At 39.9% G+C, this 19,377-nt stretch overlaps 1 protein-coding gene across 1 annotated transcript in view; it reads left to right on the top strand.

Annotated features, from left to right (window-relative positions):
- The first annotated feature begins 16,774 nt into the window (after positions 1–16,774).
- LOC309369824 (cytochrome P450 2J2-like) overlaps positions 16,775–19,377 on the top strand; it is a 31,205-nt gene continuing 28,602 nt past the window's right edge. Inside the window, exon 1 of the mRNA XM_081911167.1 lies at positions 16,775–17,181. Within this exon, the coding sequence (XP_081767293.1) occupies positions 17,014–17,181 (168 nt within the window). The 5' untranslated portion in view covers positions 16,775–17,013. The remainder of the gene's footprint in view (positions 17,182–19,377) is intronic.

The raw sequence follows: 19,377 nt of genomic DNA, 5'->3' as shown, positions 1-19,377 counted from the left end.
AGTTTTCATCTAATATCAATCCAATCTTACATTTTACCTTGTTACTAGAACCCCTTCATTTCATTTCAATGTCCTCAACTTTAATTTTTTTTACAATATTTCTGTAAATAAATTTTAAATTTCCTCCAATCTTCTTCCACCAACTCTTCCCCCTGGTCTCGGATTCTGCCAGTCATTTCCGCCATTTCCATGTAGTCCATTACTTGCATCTGCCATTCTTCCAGAGTGGGTAGGTCTTGTGTCTTCCAATGTTTTGTGATGAGTATTCTTGCTGCTGCTGTGGCGTACATAAAGAAAGTTCTATCCTTCTTTGGCACCAATTGGCCAACTATGCCCAGGAGAAAGGCCTCTGGTTTCTTCCGGAAAGTGTATTTAAATACCGTTTTCATTTCATTATAGGTCATCTCCCAGAAAGCCTTAATCCTTGAGCACGTCCACCAAAGGTGAAAGAATGTACCTTCAGTCTCTTTACATTTTCAGCATTTATTGCTTCTTTGATGTGTCTTGATCCAGCCCTGCTCTGGAGGGTAGGCTTCATGTTACAAAAAAGAAGATTCAGAAATAAACATATGGAAAAACTTACTGACAGTAAGAGCTTTTTGACAGTGGAATGGTCTCCCTTGGGAGATTGTGGACTCTCCTCCTTGGAGATATTTAAGCAGAAGTTGGGTGGCCATGTGTCATGGATGTCTTTAGCTGAGATTCCAGCATTGGAGGGAGTTGGACTGGATGGCCCTCAGGGTCCCTTCCAACTCTACAATTCACTGGGACCCGGGGGAATGCCATGACCTAGAACCAAATGTAGACACCCACTGGGGTAAGCACAGCATGTAGGCAGTTCGGATCATACATTGCTTTCAGAGAGTGATTACAGTACTAATATTTCTGCTCTAAGTCGGTTTCTAAGAAGCACTGTCCTTGTCCTTCTCCACTGATGGTACTCTAATTTGGAGTCAGAGGCACTTTCCACCCACAACCCATCCCAAGAACCAGATTTACAAGGATTAAGAAGACCTGTGCCATTCAAGAAGACCTGTAGCTGGCCCACACTACCAAATCAACATGGCAAATCACAGTAGCACCTGATCTATAATATGCAAGGCCAAAATGGAGGAGGTGCAATAATAATAATCAAAATATCTTTCAAACGAGGATATTCCACCCCACAATGAAGTACTAACCATAGTCGTCATTAGTACAATCTCTGTTTCTCATTGGAACATAATGAACCATGAGTCAAGCACATATGTTATGGCCATAAGTCCATATGCCAGGGACCATTGCAGGTTTTGAGGCATGATGGCATGCACTGGGTGAATACCAAGGAATGGTGGGAAGTACGACCTGGGGAATTTCCAAGGGATGAAGAATGTGAGCTCAGGGATTGGTGATCAGACAGGGACAGTGTGTAGCAGAGAAAAGTCCAGAAGCAGAAGCAGAGGCAGAAGTAGGAGATAGGAGAGGCCAAGAGGCAGAGATGAGTCAGGCTAGTGAAGGAGCCAGGGTGTCCTCCCTCCTGCTGTAACAATCTCTCCTCTCCCAGTGTCTCCCAGGACCAGAAGAGGGATGAAGAGGGAGGAGCAGAGAAGGGTGCATCAGTGGAGTCTTAGATAGCATGGAAAGGACCTGGGGAAGGAGGAGAGCTAAACAGCTGTGGGAAGGAGGGGATGTTCACCCTCCACAACTGCCTCATGGGGGCAAGACCTACTGAAAAGAGTTGCTGTGGCCTGGCACCTGTGAGCAGGCCTTGCTTCTTCTAATATTCTAATTATTCTAATAAGAGTTATCTTCTTCTTCTTGTTGTTGTTGTTTAGTCATTTAGTCGTATCCAACTCTTCGTGACCCCAGTCTTCTCTTCTCATGAGGTGGCCCACCTGCACACCTATCAAGAGAAGGATAGCCTAACTTCCGTCATCTATGCTTTGGTAACCTGTAGGTTAGATTGTTGCAATGTGTTATAAGTGGAGCTGCCTCTGAAGACTGTTCAGAAACTTCAGCTGGTGCAGAATTCAGCAGCCAGGTTGCACACCGGGGCAAGACGGTTCAAGCATATACAGTCATACCTTGAATTGAAGTTGCTTCAGGTTGAGCACTTTCGGGTTGCGCTCCGTGGCGACCCGGAAGTAGCGAAACACATTACTTCCAGGTTTCACTGCTCAGGCATGTACAGACGGTCAAATTGACGTCACACGTATGTGCTGAAGCGGTGAATCGCCATACGTGCAGACGCGGGTTGCGTTTACTTCAGGATGCGAACAGGGCTCTGGAATGAATCCTGTTTGTATCCAAAGGTACCACTGTAATGCCAATCCTGGCCCAACTGTACTGGCTGCAGATTAGTTTCTGGGCCCAATTCAAAATGTTGGCTATACCTATTATTGGCTCAGGACCGCAATACATGAAGGACTGTCCCTCTCCATATGAACCGACCCAGACCCTGAGATAATTGTTAAATAATTTTTTAATTCATTTTCAATTACAAAAGTCCAATATACACCATGTTTAGTCTTTTAGTCGTGTCCGACTCTTCGTGACCCCATGGACCAGAGCACGCCTGGCACTCCTGTCTTCCACTGCCTCCTGCAGTTTGGTCAAACTCATGTTTGTCTCTTCGAGAACACTGTCCCACCATCTCGTCCTCTGTCGTCCCCTTCTCCTTGTGCCCTCAATCTTTCCCAACATCAGGGTCTTTTCCAGGGAGTCTTCTCTTCTCATGAAGTGGCCAAAGTATTGGAGCCTCAGCTTCACGATCTGTCCTTCCAATGAGCACTCAGGGCTGATTTCCTTAAGAATGGAGAGGTTTGATCTTCTTGCAGTCCATGGGACTCTCAAGAGTCTCCTCCAGCACCATAATTCAAAAGCATCAATTCTTCGGCGATCAGCCTTCTTGATGGTCCAGCTCTCACTTCCATACATCACTACAAGGAAAACCATAGCTTGAACTATACGGACCTTTGTTGGCAAGGTGATGTCTCTGCTTTTTAAGAGGCTGTCTAGGTTTGTCATTGCTTTTCCCCCAAGAAGCAGGCGTCTTTTAATTTCGTGACTGCTGTCACCATCTGCAGTGATCATGGAGCCCAAGAAAGTAAAGTCTCTCACTGCCTCCATTTCTTCCCCTTCTATTTGCCAGGAGGTGATGGGCCCAGTGGCCATGATCTTCGTTTTTTTGATGTTGAGCTTCAGACCATATTTTGCGCTCTCCTCTTTCACCCTCATTAAAAGGTTCTTTAATTCCTCCTCACTTTCTGCCATCAAGGTTGTGTCATCTGTCTATCTGAGGTTTTTGATATTTCTTCTGACAATCTTAATTCCGGTTTGGGATTCATCCAGCCCAGCCTTTCACATTATGAATTCTGCATATAAGTTAAATAAGCAGGGAGACAATATACGGTAATTGGTAATTACATTTATTGTGATGATGGGTTTCAAGAGTAACTCTCACTGGTTTGAAATCAACAGGGGAGCAGAATTTGTAAACTAATGGGAGGCCAGAGCAGGGAAACTGAGGGGAGTAGAAAAGAGGCACGTAGGTGTTTGTGTACAGCATAGTAACAGCTAACTGATATTGCGCCATGTACAAGTCTTTAAGTACATGTGGGAGGATTATAGAGAGCATAATCCTGCTTAAGAGTAGACATGATGAAATTGCCTGACAGGACTAATTTCGTTTCATTAATTCCAATGAGTGTTCTGTGAGCATGATCTTACGTAAATAAGCCCCAAAGATCCCAATTTTTTTTGCAGGACTTGCTGCTTCTGTCACTCATGTGAATGAATCACAATAGGTTCAGAATCCCCCAAGTGGATCAGGATGTCTATTCCTCATCAGCAGAAGCGTGTAGAAACCTTTTTGAAATTATGATTTAATCATAGACATACGTTACAGCTCAGTTGCCAGGAATTAAAAGAATAATATCAGCACCAATCATTCTGTGTAACTTCAAAGAGCAAGAAGGCATGGCAGGAAGCCTGAAGAGCAAGTGCAGAATGTTAATGAGAGATAAAGCAATGACTCCTTTCCCAGCCGGATTTTCCCGCTGGATATCTTTTAAAGTTAAGTGTGGCTAGTCCTCATGCCATCATATGACACATTAGTTTGGGTGTATGAAAACCTGGCTTCAGCACATGTGGAGATTTGGTTGATTATGGCATCTCTAAGAAGCACAAAAGACTGCTTCTCTTGGCAAGCTCTTCCAGCATCTTTTGGGCACAGACTCATGTAGCAAAGGACTCCTCCAGAAAACTTTTTGATTATGCATTCATCCTGATTTGTGCTCATAATAATTTCAAGGTGGTTACATCCAACTCCATTTTCAATACTATTTATGCCTGCATAGATTTTTGAGGTAGTCATACAGTTTCATTTCCATTCTATCACATCCTTTAACTTTCTACTGAAAACTACATATGCACAGACTTATTTTTGTCACACTTTTGCAATAGATATAGTTTCCCCAGACAGCAATAATGCAGGAGTGTTCAGGAAGCATTACAGAAGAACTAACAATGCGGAATATTCTTGTCAAGAATATGGCACAGAATTTACCCTCAATAAAAATCCTGCCTGGTGGAACCAGTAGAACTAGTAACTGGTTGACATTACACATTCTATCCTTAAAAATGGTGTGGGAAAATTGGCTGAATTGGGTTAGTTTGCTGAAACTTTTCAGCATACTGACTAAAACAAATAAATAAATAACCAAAATAAAAAAAGGAAAGGAAAAGAGAGAGAGAGAGAGAAATGCCAAGCCCTCTCTCAAAGGTACGTCTTAACTCTTGTCTCACACAGAAGGGAGTGGCTCCCAGCTCTCACCTGGGTGCTTCCCTTTCTTCCCCCAGTCTCCCACCCTGCCTCTCACACAGGGTCTTTCACTGGCCAGATATCAACTTCATGTGTGTATTCAAAATATTCTAAATGTTCATTCCAGTATGATATCCAATTGTATTCCGAGATAATATCCAGCTGTTCCTTGTTCTGCTAGGTGATATTTCCCCCCATCTTCAGCCCCAGACATTGCTATGAGGAATTCCAACCTTTCCTCCATGTTTGAAAACAATAAATCCTTCATTTTTATTTAAACAGGAAACTCTCCACTGTAGTCATTTATTTAAACAAATCCATAGTTATTTACTTGTTGTATATTCATTATTTTACACCCGTGTTTATATCTTGCAATCCCATTTCCTGTAGGGAAATTTATCAAGAGAAAAAGAAAAGAACTTCCATTTCTACCACTTCCATTCTTTTCCCAATAGGGTCACCAGAAGCTTGATAGGTTTTTCCCTTAAATTCCCTCCAAATTATACCCAGAATCCTTTCTGCATCATCTTGTAATTCTCTGCTTTAGAGAGACTAAGCAGCTCTTACATGCAAAGGCATGAACTTCAGTAAACATGGTTTGTTCTGAGATGGCAACTTTTCACATTCATTTCTGTAAGTAATTATTTCTCACTGATTTTCGTAGGTATTTTATTTTCAAATGGTCACCCCTGGAGGCAACAAAGACAGTTTGGTGTAGTCACTATGTGGAAGCTGGGGCTGGGGAAAAAAGGCATGGAGCACCAAATAGCAGAGGAGGCCCATCAGCTCATGGAAGTTTTGCACGTTTGCACCTTCAAAGGGTATGTGATGCTAAGTGATGGTGCTGAGCTGGCATATGAAGATATATTTGTGCACTACCTCTGTCCATTTTAGAAAGGAATGTGATATGTTTTTCTTGGTTTCTAATGGAGATCCCAGCAATTCTCTTTGCCACCATGAACTCCCACTCTCAGTATGAACAGGAGCAGCTGAGCTAACATTAGTATAACTTTATTTTGCAGGACAACCACTTGACCCCTCCATGCCCATCGCTAATTCAGTCTCCAACGTGATATGTCCTGTAGCTTTTAGGCACTGGTTTGCTCTTGAAGATGAATGGTTCCAGAAGCTGATGGAAGCCATGGATTTTGTCATAAAAAATTAAGTAGCTTTTGGCATATCGTGAGTAGCTGTTTTCATTTCTCCTAAGCCAAACAGGTGCCCCTGAATACCACAAATCAGGGCTTTAATACCACAAATCAATATTTTGGAATCCATTATGGTAGGGGATAGAGGGTTGAAGAAGTGACATCAGGTTTAGATTGATCTGAGATAAGGGCCACTTACTATCTCACCACCTGCTCAATTTCTTATGATTATCATTGAGATAAAATAAAATAAAAAGCATGAGTAAGAAGACTTTGTCCACCACAGAAGACTCTTTGGAGGAACGATGGGATAAAAATGGAACAATGACCTTCAGAACAGGTCATCCTGACCCCACCAAAAGGGACAGAGGTGAGCAAAATAATCTTTTCACTAAGGGAAGTACATACTTTAGTTGCCATCATGGAAAACTAAATGTGTCTACTCTCTACTGACTTAGCAGTGGCAATGATGATGGTGCCTATAGTGAGGCCCCTGCAGCCAAAACCTTGGCTGGAATTTTTTTAATGAAAGAGAATTGCAACTCTAGCACTGTCCCTACTGCTAAGGAAAGCAGCTCCCTCCTGTATGACCCAACTTAACACTTTTTCCAAACTTAAGTTCAGTTCTCCACATTTCTACATCCCTTCTGGATCTTTTTTTAAAAAGTACTCATGAAACTTCATCAGCACTGACTTCCTGGCGTGGTGCGCTCAGCGTTGGGCGAGGGAAAGCGCCCTGCTGCAGTAAGAGCGCTCCCAATCACGGATATGGGATAAAAAGACGGGGAAGCGAGGGCAATGCAAACCCTGAAGAGGTCTGAGAGGAGGTTCCAGACTGACGAAAATCGATCCAAGCAGCGCATAAAGGGGTTTTCTGCCTTCCCGGCACAAAAAGTGGAGGGAGGTGGAAGAACTTCAGCGCAGAAAGATCGCACACCCGACCGTAAGACGCCCCTGAGACCCGAATGAGAAAGCACCAGGCTGCTCCAAACTAAAACTGTAAAATCAAGAGTACTCCTGAAGGAACAAGGTAATAACGCTGGCTTAAATTAAAATAAAAGGAGTACAGACTAACTTAATATTATAAAGGACAGTAAAGCTAATGGAGAGAGGAGCTTCAGCGTTCCGAGACTTATCAAGTTGTGGAAAATAAGCCTTGTAAAGAGGCAGAAAATAAAAACTGAGACATACTGAATACCTGCTTCTATAGGGGGACGTTCTGTTGAGAGAGACAAGGAGCTGAAATAGCAAGCAGCAGCAGTGGTGACCACAAAGCAGCGGCCATTAAGAAGGAGATCAGCGTAAAACAAAGGGGTGAGTGAAAAAGGAAAAGGAGGGGGAGGAACGTGGAGGATACAGTGGAAAAAGAGAAGGAATAGAAAAGATTTGAAGACCAGGCAGCGGTGGGAAGATAAAGATTAAGATAAAGAAGTGAAAGGGAAGAGGAAGAGATATACAAAGGGAGAGAAAGAAGGAGGAAAAGACTGGAATAAGGAAGAAAGCAGCTGGCGAAAATGGCGCTGGGGGGGGAAGAGTGAGTCATCGCCCTCAGAAGGGAAAAAAGCTGGAAGAAGAATAGTGGCGGAAATAGTCACTGCAACAAAGAGAGGCTAGAGAAACAAAACAAGAAGGACCACCTCACAAGTAAATTGGAAAATTACTCCCATAATTTAAAAAACACTGCTAAGACACAGGCTTGAAGTACAACCATAAAGAAAACTAGCTATACACAAAAGGGCATTTGAAATACCAAGTTCAGCTTCTAGAAAATAAGTTCTTAAGACGGATGTTAAGTACTGCAAAGGAATTTTTCTCTGATAATTGCCAAAGTAATTAAAAATATTTAACTAATTTTTTATTAAAACTTGGACCTTTTAAAACTTTTTTTAAAAAGAAAAATTTAAATATTTGAGATGAACTGATAACAACATAGGGTAAAACCACCGGAATCTTAACTGACTTTCATTCCCAACAGATAAAAGGACCAAATTATAGACTATAAACAGAGCATTTTCAAAGTTTAGGGATATATATAGTCTTGGTTTGAAATAAAGATATCTAGATAAGAACCAAAAGGAAGAAGACAAATATGAGTTCTAAAAAATACCAAATTACACTGACATCTGGGTCAGGTCTACAAGTGAGAAGACAATCAACAGCTGAAACAGACCCCAATGCTGACATAAAAGACCTTATAATGGGGATGGAAAAGAGCCTGAATGATAAGCTGGACATACTAGCTGGCAACATCCAACAAAACTCAAAGCTAATAATAGACCTAACAACACAAATAAGTGACCTCTCACTTAAAAATAAAGAACTGGATAAATCTGTACAAGAACTTAAGAGTAAATCTACCCAACAAGAGGAAATGATGTAGAAATTGCAAATGGAAAATAAGGACACTAAAAAAATCACAAGATTCAACGAAGGAAGAAATAAACGACCTAAAGAGAGCCCATGAAGAGCTGCTAGATGATATATCATTGATGGAGATGCATCAGAAGGAGATGGTCCTCCGCTTCCGAGGCGTCCCACAAACTCATGATGAACAAATTCAAGAGAAACTATCACAGGAGATTGCAAACTGGTTGGGAGTAGAGGTAGAAGAGATGCTATTGGATATTGATAAAATTTTCAGGATCAAATCAGAAAGATCGGAGACTTATAAAGGGCTAGGAGATTGCTTAATTTTTTTCAACTCAAGACTTTTAAAGGACAAAATATTACATCAAAAAGGACAAGTGAAGTTAGTAATAGAAGATAGGCCTATCAAAATATTTAAGGAAATCCCAAAAAGAATTCTGAAGAAAAGGCAGAACTATAAGACGGTAACAGAAGCACTCAAGAAGAATTCGATTAGATTCCGGTGGGAATTTCCTGAGGGCATCACCTTCACATATAAGCGCAGAAGAAAAACTTTTAGATCAGTAGACGAGCTGGGAAAATTCTGGAGGAAGTACAAAAAAGAATTAACTAGAGATCCAACATTGGAGCGAGAGGAAACAACTCAGACACCACAAGAAGCATAGAGAGACAAGCGCGTATTAAGGGGGGAGAGATTGGAAGAAACAGATTATCAAAATCCTAAAATTTCTGAGTTTTCTTTTTCTTTTCTTTTCTTTTATTTACTCAATGAAACCATTGTAGGTAATAAATAAAGATTAATGAATCTAAAAATTATATCTTGGAATGTTAACGGTTTAAATGATAAGAGGAAGAGAGAAAAAAATAGAACATGTATTGAGGAAAGAACAATGGGATATTATATGCTTACAGGACACCCATGTGACTAGAAATCACAGAAGGGTTTTAGAAAACAAGAGATTGGGTCAAGAATTTATATCCTCAGATGTAAAAAAGAAAAGGAATTGTGATCTATGTGAACCCTAAACTAGACGCAAAAAAATCTTTAAGAATGATGAGGGTAGATTACTAGGGGTAAAAATAACAAAAGGTAAAGAACATTTAATTATAGTAGGAGTTTATGCACCGAATGGTAACAAAACAGAATTTTTCAGAAAAGTAGAAGCTAATTTACTGGAATTTATAGAAGAGGAAATTATTTTGATGGGAGACCTAAATGGTGTCACATCAATAGAATTAGATAGGACAGAGAGAGAAAGAAAATCAAAAAAGGCAGACTCCCAGACACCTTCTTTCAGATGGTAGAAAACTTAAATTTGATTGATACATGGAGATATAAAAACCCAGGAGAAAGACAGTATACACATTTCTCGGAAGTTAAAAAATCAGCCGGCAGAATTGACAGTATATGGGTATCAAATAACTTAACAACTAAAATTAAAAAAGCAGAAATACAGATCAAAATTATTACAGATCACGACCCAGTCACATTAGAATTAAAGGAATACAAGAAAACTAATAAAAGATGGAGACTTAATGAAAGATTATTAAATGACAAAAAGATTGTGAAAAAAGCACAATAACTACTGAAAGAATTTTTTGAATTAAATAAAGAACAGGATACAGACTTCAGGACAATACGGGATGCAAGTAAAGCTTTCATAAGAGTCTTTTACATACAACAAAGTGCAATAAGGAAAAGAAACAGAGAGCAAAAGCTAGAACAAATAAGGAAAGAAATAGGAATAAATGAAAAATTATTAACAAAACAACCAAAAAATGAATTAATAAACCAAAAACTAAAAATATTACAAACCCAGGCTTCAGCAATATTAAATAGTGAAATTGAGGACAATATTAAATGGATGAAACAAAGGTCGTTCAAATTTGCAAATAAACCCGGAAAGGTGCTAGCCTGGCAACTGAAAAAGAGTCAAAAGGAAAAACTGATTGATAAAATAGTGGAAGAGGGGAGAACTTTAGATAACCCTGAGGAAATTAAAAAGTGTTTTACAAAATATTATAATAAGCTATATAAAGCAGGAAATGAGACAGAGGTTGAAATAAAAGAGTATTTATGTGGAAAGGATATACCTAAAATTAAGAAAGAAAAGATTCAAGAGCTAAACTCCCCAATAACCACGACAGAGCTTCATCAAGTGATAATTAAGATGAAACTGGGAAAATCCGCAGGCCCAGATGGTCTTACCGCAATATATTACAAAAAATTAGAGGAACCACTATATCTTTTAAAAATTTTTTTTTATTATTAAAGTTTCAAAAATTATATAAAAACACAACAAAACAAAAATACAAACAGACAAAAGTGAAAACAAGTATACTTTCAATCCCTTATTTTCTTATAACTTACTTCCCCGACTTCCTCATACCTCCCCTTTCTGTATTCCAATTTCTAATTTATTAATTCAGCAAATCCTTTCCCTTAATTTTCAGTTAATTTTTGACCTTTCTTTTCTTTCTACTTATCCATTACAACTGGAAACCACATAATTTCTAAACCAACATCATTCTAACATTCATTAATTTTGCAATGTTTCTTAAGATAGTCCTTAAATTTCTTCCAATCTTCTTCCGCTGTCTCTCCCCCCTGGTCTTGGATTCTGCCAGTCATTTCTGCCAGTCCCATATAGTCTATCATCTTCATCTGCCATTCTTCCAAGGTGGGTAGGTCTTGTGTCAGGAACCACTATTATCACCTATGAAGACACTCTTAAATAGCATACTAGAATACTAGAAGACAGGAAGATTCCCAACAGCTGGAAACAGACGCACATAGTAGTAATCCCAAAAAAGGACGAAATAAAGAGTTTATAACCAATTATAGACCAATATCATTACTAAATAATGATTACAAGATCCATGCACAAATATTGGCAACAAGATTAAAGACAGTTTTGCAGGATTGTATAAATAAAGAGCAGGCAGGGTTCTTGCCGGGCAGGAAAATGAGTGACAATATAAGAACAGTGATTGATATGATCGAGTATTTAGACATGAAACCAAGTAAGAAGGTAGCCTTTGTTTTTGGAAATTACTAAAAATATTATTAGACCAGATGGACATGGGAGACCAAATTACAAGAGGGCTAAAAGCAATTTATGAACGACAAGAAGCAAATATAATAATAAATAATGACACGACTGATTATTTTAAAATACAGAAGGGCCCACTTTCACCTTTATTATTCATTTTGGTTTTGGAAATATTAAATCAAGAAATCAGATTAAATCAAGAAATAAATGGAATATCCCTAGGAGAGAAAATATACAAAATAAGGGCATTTGCAGATGATTTAGTCTTAATGGTGGAAAATCCAAAGGAAAGCATAGCAAAGGCTCTAGAAAAAATGGGAAAATTTGGAAGGGTATCAGGTTTTGCTTTGAATAAAGAAAAAACGAAACTAATGGTAAAAAACATGGGAGATCAAGAGGAAAAGGAACTGGTAGAAAAATTTGGATTACAAATTGTAAAAAAAGTGAAATATTTAGGAATACAAATAACAATGAAAAATATAAATTTGTTTGAAGATAATTATAAAAAAAATTGGGAAGGAACAAAAAGAGAAATGGAAACTTGGACAAGATTGAAATTAATACTCTGGGGTAGAATTTCGGCTATTAAAATGAATATCTTACCAAAACTTCTGTTCCTTTTTCAAAGGATTCCCATAACAGGTAAAGATGATTGTTTTAAAAAATGGAAAATGGACCTAACAAAGTTTATATAGCAAGGCAAAAAGCCACAGATCAAACATAAATTATTAACCGACATAAAAGAGCGGGGAGGTTTTGGACTCCCAGACCTGAGACTATATTACTATGCGGCATGCTTTACTTGGATGAAGGATTGGATCAAATTGGATAACAGTGACATTTTGGATTTGGAGGGATGGAACAACAGATATGGTTGGCATGCCTATCTAATTTATAACAAAGTGGCAGTCCATAAAGAATTTCTAAGCCACATAATTAGAAATGCATTAAACAAGGTCTGGGTGAGACATAGAAGGTTGTTAGAACCAAAAACCCCATGGTGGGTCTCACCGCTAGAAGTAATATCGGTTAAAAAGAAAAATACTATAGGAAGAATGGCAACATACCAGCAGCTCCTAAAGGAAGAACAGGGCCAATTAAAACTAAGACCATATGATAAGGTGACCCAATACTGTACCACATGGTTACAATATCACCAAATTGCACAAATATTCAACCAGGATAAAGTAATAGGATTTGAAAAAGAAGAATCAAAATTACAAAAAGTATTATTACAAAACTCAAAAAAATATATATCCAAAATGTATAATTTATTATTAGAATGGGAATTAAAGGATCAGTGTTCTAGGCACATTTGAAACAAGGAATTTCATTAGTGTGAGCAGTTTCTGACTTCTGGGCACAGTTCTAAGCCTAAAATTTCCGATTAAAACTGCAGAGTGGAAGGAAAGGAGGACCTTTTTCTGCCTCCTCACTTCCAGCCACTCTTTGAAGACTGGAGAAGAGACTGTCTTAAGAATATTAGGGGGTCAGGTAGGGCAAGCATGGCTTTGTTTTTTACAGTATTCAGATGAGGACTAGACCATATGAAAAATGAATATAAGATTTTAGCTGCAGTTCATTCATTTTCAGCTTTGTATTCTTGTTATTAAAAAGGCACACCTAAACATTCCGTGGCTCCAGCCATAATCTAGGTTTAAGATGCCATTTAGCTCAGAGCTTTCATATCTCAGTTTCGAACACTGCTTTATATCAGTCCAACTTTAATTTTCTAGCTCCTTATGTATTCAGAAAATGTAAGTAATTGATCTTTAATGAGAAAACAAGGAAGGAGAAAAAACATCCTTCTTCAATGTTTAGTTTTTTGTGATGAAAGATCAGAATTACCGGTACTTGACTGACAAACTGGAAGATTTAATAACTACAATTAATTTTTTTTAAAAAAATATGAAGAAGTGTAATTTTGAACGATGGCTGGCTTTCCATTTGCGTATTAGGCAAATTTGCTTTTAAATGTGAACTTACTAGAATTCCCCCCACCCCCACCTACCATAAAAAGCCACTAACTTGTTCCAGGAGGGGTCCCGTGATTGTGCCCAGTTTTGGAATGATGCCTGGGAGCTGGGAAAATATTTTGAGACATAGTTTTCTTTCACATTTTCAGCTAGGGATAAATCATAGAACCCAATCATTGTGAGATTCCAGAAAAGCGATAGACACCTTCCTTCTTCTTAGTGAGAAACTAATATGCTAGCCCTGAAGAAGAATGCAGATCATGTTTTTTAAAGTGCTAATCCAAAGCACAAACGGTGTGACCCAGTTTCCTCATGGTAATGGCAGCATTTCTGCTATCTTTCCTTTAGCTATGTGAAATTCTCCCATGGCTCATGAAACATCTCCCAGGGCCCCACAAGAAGGCCTTGTCCTGCATGGAGGTGGTGCTTTCATTTGTTACCGGAGAATCCGAGGGCTCCCTTGGGCAGAAATCAAGACACCAACGAGAGCAATTTGGAACAAATCAGCAGCCTGTAGGCTCGGTCTTTATTGAAGAAACACTGTCGCGACAGGACTCCCACTGCCCACAAGGTGAAGCAAGATGGAAGCCCAGAACAAAAGAAGACCCCGACTTTTATTAGCTCCTAATCCCCTAAGTTACACCCCTAGAAATACATCATATTTACATCACGGCTACATTAAAAACAGGAGGAGTCAGGGGAGGGGTTGCACAGGTAATCTGAATATCCTGACACCTGGCCGGAGCCCCTTCTCTTCCTCCCCATGAGTCATTTTCAGGAAACAAAGGGAAAGGCTCAGTTTCCTGCCCCCTGAGGGGAATCTGGTCACGGTCCCTTCGTCATAGTCTGTGTTGAATACACTAGTGTATGCAGTTCGTTGTATCCTTGATAGTCTTCTGTCTGAGCCCATCAAGATGACTATCAAGGTTGCCATGTCAACTGAGAAAAGCTGCAGAGTACGTGCCTGCTCGGTCAAGGGATTATGGCTGACTGGTATCAGGCCACCCCCCTTTGATAGTCCTTGTAATACGAAGCAGAATAAAAGTGGTCCGGTGAAAATCCGATATACGGCTGATTTATGGTGAATTTATTAAGAATACTGTTCTTGAAGTTCAAAGCACTTTCGCCTTTCCGGAAGCAGTTTGCAACATTTTGATTAAATCAGTCATGGTCAATTGGACTCGGAAGCTTTGTACAGTATTTGAGAGCTGTCAAAGATAGAGAAGCGGGTGCCTGCTGCCTGCAATACCTGCGTGCCTCCACAAGGGGCGCTGTTCGGTAATGTTGATTGGCTGAAACGGCAGCCGATTGACCCTGAGTTCAGACAGTTGGTCTACCCATAATAAGGGTAGGGCGAGGTAGAGTGTTACGGTCCCCTAAGGGAAAATATACGAAAATAAAAAGGGTTCCGTGCGGAGCTGTCAAGCTAGCGCTTACTTATTTACGGAAGGCTTTTAGGGGATGCCCCTCTAGAAGGGACATCTCCAGGCTCGGGGAGGTGGGAGGTGTGTGTGTGTGGTGCTTGTGCATTACATTGTAATGAAGGGGGGCGGTCTCCTGCTACAATTTCCAAAGGAGGAGATAGAGAAGCATAAGGAGAATCAGTCCCTGCATGATCCACAGGATCTGATTGATTTCTATCTACTTCAGATGGAGAAAGTAAGTATCAGCTTTGAAGCTGAATACTGCTCATCCAAGGAATCATTACATTCCCTGTTATAAGTGAATACTAATCTCTTGCCTGGAAACCAGCATCTTTTTTCCTGAATCTCAGTTGAAAATGGCATTGAGTTCCCCCCAAATATTTCTCATAGTCAATTTAGTTGCTAAAGTGGGTTGACACCCATCCATTAGCATCTATAGAAATGGCTAGGAAATGTGAGCTTAAAGGGCTGGAAACTGAAGTGTGTTGAGGGGTCTTGCCTATGGAGCATTCCTTCTGTACATAAATTTCTTCGGATTGATGTTCATCTGACATTCAAATGTGGATTGAGAAAACAGATAATCCTAAACAAAATGCTCTTAAACTAGAGTATGACTTCAAATCCCCATCTCATCCATCTTCACATACTAGAAAGGCCAAAATATAGTTTCATCCTTCCCTCTTTGAACAATGCTTATCATGATGACAAACGAATGGTTAAATATGTTTAGTGTTAAGTACCATATTTCACTATAATTGTCACATTTTTATGATAATTATTCTTTTCAAAAAAGGGGGGTTGCGACAATTATTGGTGAAAAACCAAAGCATGACCCTTAATCGAGGAAACAGTGTTTATGAAGAAACATCATTATGTTTATATTGCTTATTATTTGTTACTAACAATTTTTGGTGTGATTAGGATACACAGAATGCATGTGAACAGGTACAGTAAGGATAATAGGTAGTCTGAATTGGGGCAAGGCATTCTCATGCACGCTTAGAATGCCCTGTGACCATTATGTGGTGAATGCTTTGGGACTGATTTGAAAAAAGGAGCTTGACTATTATATGGTGGTGACCATTAGGCAGTGAAATATGTAGCACACATTTTGAATATCTGCTGCCAGAGTTTCCATTGGATCCCTCTCCTCATGCCCGTATTGGGTTATTATGCCAACCCACAGATGCTGAAATCTAGCACCAGCAGCTACCACTATAAATACAGGAAAGTGTGTGTGGGTTTCTTATCATAACCAGCTATGAAGCAGAGGGCCGGTCCACCCACAAGGCAGGCTGTGACAGCTGCCTTGGGCAGTGGAATGCCAACAGGAGGCATCTCTGGGGATGTGCTGCCTAGCCATCTGAAGAATTAAATGAGCAACCACAGACTCCTTTCCTCATGACTATGAGATAACATTTAAAGGGCTGTCCAGAACAAAGGTTCTCTATTATTGTTGCACTCAACAGGAAATAGGTTATCTAGGAGCGAAGAACTATGGGCTGAGGTCCCTTCAGTGCCCCTATAAAATATGTGAAGGGGTCTGGCTCCGCCAAAGTTCATGGCAATTACCATTCTAATGGTGGACGTGAGCCACATTATGTGATTGATTATGCGAGGTGGAGCTCACTTGCCCCCTTCCTCATATTTTATTCAAGTTGGCACCCCTGATAGATTGCAACTACAAGTGCTCTGTGGAAGTATCAATTGTACTGGACTGTGGTTCGATTCAACTGCAGGTAGAAGTTTGTTGGCTTTTGCAATTGTAATGCATTTACTATCCTGGCCCTCATTGCTGGATTAATAAGAGCTTGAACTCAGAGTTCTTTCTGAAGGCTTTGACGCCTACATCAGATTGGTACCTTCCCAAGACACAGGTTACAAGGAGTAGCAATTCCATAAGAGGGAAAGATACCCATATTAAATACCAGATGACTCTCGAGGTACTGGAAGTAGATCACAGTCTCTTGGGAGTTCAATGTGCACACTTCGTCACATCTGCATGACACATATTAAAATGATTATAGCGTTTGATTTTATTAGTGTTTGATTGTATCACATTCCAAGGCTACCTACAAATGGTGTTGCACCCATTGCTGCTTATTTGATTTTAATAACTGAGCATATAAAAACAGAGAACACTGCTGATGTCTTTGATGAAAGCAAAAACTCCTTAGAGAAAGAGAGTTGACCCTGACCAGGCAACCTAGAAAAAATTAAGGAGAAAGAGACAGCAAGAGAAGGATGGAGGTATGGGCACTTTTGATTGCTCTGCTGGTGGCTCTTCTGATTCTGCACTACCTGAAACAGCTCTGGTCACACAGGCATTATCCTCCAGGACTTCTCCAGCTTCCTCTCATTGGAGCCATATGGAGGTTTGGATTCAAGATTGATGAAAATACTCTCATTCAGGTACTTATTGCTTAGTAATAACTCAGTCTGATGCCAGCAATTGTTTTATCTATTTCCCCCAACAATTGTGATATTTCAGCTTCAACAATGGCATGGGTTAAAATGGTAAATGCCATAAGCCTCCGTTGTCAGAAGCTGTAAGCAATACAAATAATAGTAATAATGTAAAATAGTATAATTATTAATATTGAAAAGCACAAAACCATACACAAGTTGAAAATACGCATTAAAAATTACAGATCAAAAATATTTATTGTATACTGTTAAACTGAGGAAGGAGGAGAGAACACCCTCAAAGGAAGAATGCTTTTTAAAAATCTTGGAATATGCAGAGATGGCAAAAATTGATAAAAGATACAAATTTAGAATCTTTTAAAGAAGATTAGAAAACCTTTCCGGTCTATATAAAAAGTTATTTCCCATATGCAAAGACCACAGCGGGGTTTAAACTGTAAGAAAACAGCAGAATATATTAAGAAACATATTGGAGAGGATCAAATTAGATAAGATGGAACTTAAAAATGAAATAGTATGTAATTCGAGTTATAAACATTGATATTGGGTGAGTGGGAAATCACTTGTTTTGTTGAATTGGAATATAGTGGTACCTTGGGTTAAGTACTTAATTTGTTCTGGAGGTCCGTTCTTTTTTTTTTAATTTGTTGTTGTTGTTGTTTAGTCGTTTAGTCGTGTCCGACTCTTCGTGACCCCATGGACCAGAGAACGCCAGGCACCTCTGTCCTCTACTGCCTCCCGCAGTTTGGTCAAACTCATGCTGGTAGCCTCGAAAACACTATCCAACCATCTCGTCCTCTGTCGCCCCCTTCTCCTTGTGCCCTCCATCTTTCCCAGCATCAGGGTCTTCTCCAGGGAGTCTTCTCTTCTCATGAGGTGGCCAAAGTACTGGAGCCTCAGCTTCACAATCTGTCCTTCCAGTGAGCACTCAGGGTTGATTTCCTTCAGTATGGAGAGGTTTGATCTTCTTGCAGTCCATGGGACTCTCAAGAGTCTCCTCCAGCACCATAATTCAAAAGCATCAATTCTTCGGCGATCAGCCTTCTTGATGGTCCAGCTCTCACTTCCATACATCACTACTGGGAAAACCATAGCTTTTACTATACGGACCTTTGTTGGCAAGGTGATGTCTCTACTTCTCAAGATGCTGTCTAGGCCTGTCATTGCCCTTCTCCCAAGAAGCAGGCGTCTTTTAATTTTGTGGCTGCTGTCACTATCTGCAGTGATCATTGAGCCCAAGAAAGTAAAATCTCTCACTACCTCCATTTCTTCCCCTTCTATTTGCCAGGAGGTGATGGGACTAGTGGCCATGATCTTCTTTTTTTGATGTTGAGCTTCAGACCATATTTTGCGCTCTCCTCTTTCACCCTCATTAAAAGGTTCTTTAATTCCTCCTCACTTTCTGCCATCAAGGTTGTGTCATCTGCATATCTGAGGTTGTTGATATTTCTTCCGGCAATCTTAATTCCGGCTAGGGATTCATCCAGCCCAGCCTTTCGCATGATGAATTCTGCATATAAGTTAAATAAGCAGGGAGACAAAATACAGCCTTGTCGTACCCCTTTCCCAATTTTGAACCAATCAGTTGTTCCATATCCAGTTCTAACTGTAGCTTCTTGTCCCACATAGAGATTTCTCAGGAGACAGATGAGGTGATCAGGCACTCCCATTTCTTTAAGAACTTGCCATAGTTTGCCGTGGTCGACACAGTCAAAGGCTTTTGCATAGTCAATGAAGCAGAAGTAGATGTCTTTCTGGAACTCTCTAGCTTTCTCCATAATCCAGCGCATGTTTGCAATTTGGTCTCTGGTTCCTCTGCCTCTTCTAAATCCAGCTTGCACTTCTGGGAGTTCTCGGTCCACATATTGCTTGAGCCTTCCTTGTACAATTTTAAGCATAACCTTGCTAGCGTGTGAAATGAGTGCAATTGTGCGGTAGTTGGAGCATTCTTTGGTACTGCCCTTCTTTGGGATTGGGATGTAGACTGATCTTCTCCAATCTTCTGGCCACTGCTGAGTTTTCCAAACTTGCTGGCATATTGAGTGTAGCACCTTAACAGCATCATCTTTTAAAATTTTAAATAGTTCAGCTGGAATACCATCACTTCCACTGGCCTTGTTATTTGCAGTGCTTTCTAAGGCCCATTTGACTTCACTCTCCAGGATGTCTGGCTCAAGGTCA

This window comes from Podarcis melisellensis (assembly GCF_964234715.1).
Source record: "Podarcis melisellensis genome assembly, chromosome: 5".
Lineage (NCBI taxonomy): Eukaryota > Metazoa > Chordata > Lepidosauria > Squamata > Lacertidae > Podarcis > Podarcis melisellensis.
The sequence above is the reverse complement of the archived record's forward strand: the minus strand, read 5'-3'. Positions and strand labels throughout refer to the sequence as shown.